At 39.2% G+C, this 5,643-nt stretch overlaps 1 protein-coding gene across 1 annotated transcript; it reads right to left on the reverse strand.

Annotated features, from left to right (window-relative positions):
• Positions 1–2,576: 2,576 nt before the first annotated feature.
• LOC113352208 lies at positions 2,577–3,041 on the reverse strand. The gene has a single exon (XM_026596057.1). It carries the CDS (start codon positions 3,039–3,041, stop codon positions 2,577–2,579), a length of 465 nt encoding a protein of 154 aa, XP_026451842.1.
• Between the last annotated feature and the right edge of the window lie 2,602 nt (positions 3,042–5,643).

The raw sequence follows: 5,643 nt of genomic DNA on the forward strand, positions 1-5,643 counted from the left end.
TTAGGGGCGTGGAGTTAGCCTCTTTCATCACCTCTTCAAGCCTTCCTCCGCCTTGTCTGGCTTTTAACTGCTTGATCTCAGCCATCATCTCATCACGCAGCTCTTCCATTGCTCGGTAATGTCCCACACTCTCGTGCTCAGTTGAGCGTTTCTTTCTTCGATCTTCACTGTCATAATAGTCTAAGTCTTCGGCGGCATAATCCGGATCGGATGCACTGCTTACCCTAACAGCATTTGCTAGGATGATTCTTCGGTCTCGATTAGGCTCTGGTGCCTTAGAATTTGCTACGTCCAGTTGTTGGCTGGTCTTCGTGCTTTGGGAAATCCTATCTTTCAAGTCTTGGTTCTCTCTGGCTAGAAGAGCTACGGCATCTGCGTAGACCTGCTGGCTCTTTTTCAATTCTTCGAGCTCTACCATCAGTCGGTGGGACTGGTTAGATCCCTGATTGGGAGTTCCGTCTTGTACCCCTACGACCATAGTTCCCCCTTCGTCTACTGTGTGTATTAAGGGTGGTAGAGGATCGGCTTCAATTGTTGGCATCTCCAAGTTTGGTCCCCTCGGTAAATCTTCCACCCGCGGTACTAAAACCACTGGTATGGTTTGATTCTGACCGTTGGTTGACGGCATTCCGAAGACTGGCGGATGTGCGGGATGATGTGTCATAGATTCTGCCACCCCTTCTCTTTGTTGATGGATTTGGTTTGAAACCAAAGTTTTGTTAGCTTCTGTAGCCTAGAGGGACGCAACAATTGCATTGTTCTTTGTGGTTGCTGCTTAAGGAGCCGCGGCTGCAATGGAGTTAGTGTTCATAGGTGAGGTGATTTCCGCAGCATCCTGCCTCTGAGTAGCTGTTTTAGCTTTGTCTCCTTTCTGCTTGCTTCGGGTCATGACTGGGGTAGTCCTCGGTGTCTCCTTTGATGAGGCTTTGGTTTTTCCTGCCTCTAATATCTTTTCCATTTTTAGTCCCTTTCTGCATAGGGGAATAAATAAAGAGAACCAAAGATATCCACGAGGATCGGGTTAGTGCCATTCGTATCCGCAAAATTTGTGGAATAAAAAGAAATGAGCTGCCCAAGGGCCTTAATAAAAGAGAAACATAAAGACTCCATCGGTCTTGTTTTCGCAATACAAATCCTCTAATAAAAAATCATGGACCTTGTTTTCAGACTACTTTTGAAAAGGAAAACTCTTGAAAAGGCAGATACGTAGCGAGAACTCATGAATTTGGATTATTAAGTCTTAGTTTTAAAACAAAAACGCCTCACGTGCAAATCTGTGATAGATAGCCGTGGATTTGCCTGCTTTGAAATGGTGTTTATAAAAATGAAGACCATGAACCCAGAATAAAAAAAGATTTTGAAAGCACGCTGAACCCATAATAGGGCACAACCATAATGCGCGTTTAAGGTGAAATCACAAGATAAGATAAATCTTTTACCGGGACAAAGTCCCTGTTTCTAGCGCCAGATTGTGAACACATAAATATCGAAGCCATCCACGTGTTCACAAACAATATTCACATACATTCTAATTCTGAAATTGTACGTCGTATATGTAAAGGGATGATTACATCGATTCATCGACTCTAAGCCTTCGGGCTTGTCATTGTCTAGTCGAATATTATCATAAATAATGTTCGTATAAAAGGGGTAAACAGAGAATCAAACATAAATGTAAAGAACATGACGTTCAATGCAGAATGTAAAGTGCTGAAATATAAATGAGACAAAGATTTACGTGGTTCGGCACTAAGGCCTACATCCACGGGGCTGGTGTTTCACTATATATTGAATGATTACAAAGATAGTCAAATGACTTTAGAGTACACATAGGTCTGCGGAAGTAGGGGGATCACTTACTCTTCCTATTTCTCTCTCCTATATTCTCCTATCTTTTCTCTGGATTGGTCGACCCCTTCTCTCTTAGTGGAGAGGGGTATTTATAGGGTTGGAACGTGGGTTCTACTTCTGAGGTGCCGTTGTAATCTTATCTTCTTGTGCTTTGTGCCCATTACGCAGAGGTCTTCGGCATATGTCGTGGCCTAAGCTTGAATACGAAGGGTTATCCTCGCTTCTTCCACGAGCTGATTGACACGTGTATATCTCTTTGGTATTTAATGCGGGTAGATGGATGTCTGCTCGTGTCAGACAAGTGTCTCTTAGTCTGGTCACATCTGTGTCAGTCAAACTCCCTCTCAGCCGTTGATATGGGATCTTCCTCGGGATTGGGTGTACTAACACCCCAATGGGTATTATCTGGTGCTCCTCTAAGCCATCATACCTCTGTAATCCTATGTCCCTGACCGTCAGATCTGCTGACCGGTGGCATCTTCTGATGAGATGCTTGTTTATCATGTTTTGATATCTTGTTTTGCATGGCTTCCACGTGTCTCTTCCTATACACGTGGTGGATGATGAAAGGTGTACATACATCTATGAAGGGTGTGAGGGTCGAACTCGCGACATTTCTCAACCTTCTCCAAAAACCTTTTCTCTAAAACAGTAGGTAGAGAAAACAAATAAGCTTTAAGACGCAACCACTTGGATATCTGTAATGCAATAATACCCCCGCGAACCTAGAGCAAAATTGGTAAAACTAGAACCAACAATGCTATGATAGCCACGCGAATACAACCAGAAACATGCACAGAAGCACTAGATAGCCTCAATATGTGCTTCACAGACTTCATTCCATGATCATTAACAGTAACATTCGCCCCTACTCTTAAATCATATCTATCAGACTTCCAAAATAACCCATCTGAAATCCTAAATTTTGTCTCCAAATCTACTCGAAACATGGCCGTGCTCCCATTTGAAACCGCTACTCTAGCTTGTTCCCAAGGTACCCGAGAAGTATTAATTGTGGCATCACGATGAGCTTGCCAGAAAGTTTCCAGATAATGGAACTCGGGTATAGTGATATTCCCAATTGGTTGAATTGAGTTGTTACTGACATAAGAAAAGGTCAAAGTAATGTTATCGTAGTAGATTGTACGCTTATCCTTCGCTGTTTCCAGGGACGGAGCCAGAAATTTCATATAGGAAGGGCTAATAGACAAAAAAAAAATATTTAGGGGGTTTATTAAGAGATTTTGCTTTTAATTTGTAAGAATTTTGAAGGATTACTAGTGAATTAAGCAAAAACAGGGGGGACGGGACCACCCCTGAGCTCTACATAGTTCCGTCCCTGGCTGTTTCGAAGTACGAAAAACTGAGATCGAAAGATATTGTCGTGGTGTTGATGATTTGGGTATCATTTGAGACTTTGTTGAGTCCAGGAACGTAAAATTTTTCGAGATAACAAACTGGGGATGTATAATTATTCCAAGTGCACACGATCAAAACAATTAGACCTAGAGTAAATATTGTTCCTAAGAAAATTTTGAAAACACTAGTTGACAATTAGACCAAGAAGCGGATTCTCAACAGTTGCGGCCATTGATATTATTGACAATTTTTTGTATGCAGAAATGAAGACGAAAGCTTCTCATAAATAGTCTTCCTTGGTTCTCATACAATGAGAGTCAATGTTAGTAAATCACATGTGGCGGGAATTTCGGTACCATAATTTGTTTTTACTATTTGTTTCTAGTTCTATTTATTTATTTAGTTCTATTTTTTTTTTGTTAGCTGCCCCCTTTATTCGTATGTATTATAGAAGCCCATGTGGAATGTACTAAAAGAAATCAACGAAAAGTCTTTCTTAAACATATATTTACAGTCGGAGTGGGTGAAATATATTTTTATGCGTACTGTATTCCTTGATTGAACTTTGAATTTCGCAGGGGACGTCATTGAGATGGTGCCCGACGAGTAGGTATTTGGTGCGGGTCAGTTAGAGGTACGTTAGCAACCAATGTATCTATTTTGACTTGGATGACTTTGTTATTGGAAGCTACATTAGAGGTACGGTAGCAACCAATGTATCTATTTTGACTTGGATGACTTTGTTATTGGAAGCTACATTAACGTTCATACTGTAGTTTAAGTTTGCCATTTGTGGCTGTGGATCCATATGTTTTTTTTTCTATCGCACAGGATCCAGTGACATGGTTATATTGATGTTATTTTGTAATTTTTTATAATTTTTTTTCTTTGTATTGGTGATCTATATTTATGCGAAAATTAGCACAATATAAAACATATTACATCACTATTCATCATTTTGAAAGTTGGTGATTAAGTACACCGTCAACTTTTTCTTTCGACAACCTGTACGGATAAAACCTAATACAATCAGAAATAGGTCAAACCAAAGACCCTTGAATAAGGTTGTATGTGGAGTTTTTTTCTTTTCTCTTCAATAATCAATATATTTAAACTGAAAGTCCGTGAACTTGATTGTGTAGAAGAGTTGTTGGATGATCTCAAAATTCAATATCCAAGATCAGTCTAGTAATATCCAAATCTAGAGGATCCGAGTGCTAACAAGTATGGAACTTTCAATTTATCTTTCAAGACGTGAATTCAACAAGAGCGAGTCTTGCTTTTTAATATCGATTAATAAGGACTTACACTATCTAGATTGATTACGTACTTACACTATCTTTACTCTTATTACAAAGATAAAACAATATAATGCGGAAAAGGAAAAACACAAGACATGAGAAATTTTGTTAGCGAGGAAAACTAGACCTGCAGAAAAAGCTCGGGACCTCATCCAGCCTTGAACACTCACTTTATTAAACCGCTACAGTAACTAGCCTACTGTCATACTTCGAATTGGAATGCAGTTGAGAACCCTCTAAGTGATTCAGTTGCAGTCTTGTTCCTTATGCTTTTTGAACCTTGCAAGATTATGTGCACTTGATTCCCTTAGATTCCGTCCTTTACAGCCAAATAGTTGTTTTAACCTAAGTCAAGACTTTTGATACCAATATGCCTCAAACTGATAAGCCTATTTGATTTCTTTTTCGATTTTTGAATCTAGGTTTGGAAATCTGTTTTCAATAGATTACACTCAGTTTGCTGAGAAGCCTAGATTACTAACCACCTCTTAAGAACAATCCAAACAAATCAAAGAATAATTTAGAAATCTATCTTGAGGAATCATAAAGTTTGAGACAAAGAGAACTTTGCGATTTCCATCTATCTCGTAACTGATCGGAGAATGACGAAAACCTCAATGATCAATAAGAACAAAATCTGGATACACGAGCTATCATGTAAAAGATAGTATGACTAGGCTTCACGATCCTTAAATGAAATCTTTAAAGTCATAACCGAATTATGCTTCTCAAAGGAAACCTAGGTTATATAGGACGACTCTAGCAAGCAACTAGACCACAAGACTACCTGGGATTAAGAAATCATGTTGTATGAGTCTCTCTATATGTATATTTTCAAGACTCCATGTAGCTTTGAATTCAAGCTAAGGTAGCTTGAGATCCAAGCAAACACTTTCTCATTTTAGATGACATTCTTATTAGGAATCTATGTAAACACGTGAGAAGTTCGTCTTGAAATTACACAAAAGAATATACACTATGGTCCAGGGTTCTGGAACCGAGTACAATGATGATTCATGTTCGCAAGTATGCTTGTTAAACTTTCAAGCATAATTGGTGTCCATTAACACTCAAGACATAAACACATAGTGATTTAGTGAATAAAGTTGTCTTGGAAGTGTCTATAAGAGTT

The sequence above is a fragment of the Papaver somniferum genome, chromosome 1 (genome assembly GCF_003573695.1).
Source record: "Papaver somniferum cultivar HN1 chromosome 1, ASM357369v1, whole genome shotgun sequence".
NCBI lineage: Eukaryota > Viridiplantae > Streptophyta > Magnoliopsida > Ranunculales > Papaveraceae > Papaver > Papaver somniferum.

Coding starts and splice junctions, on each gene's coding strand:
- LOC113352208 (XM_026596057.1), bottom strand. CDS start 3,041: ATGAAATTTCTGGCTCCGTCCCTGGAAACAGCGAAGGATAAGCGTACA.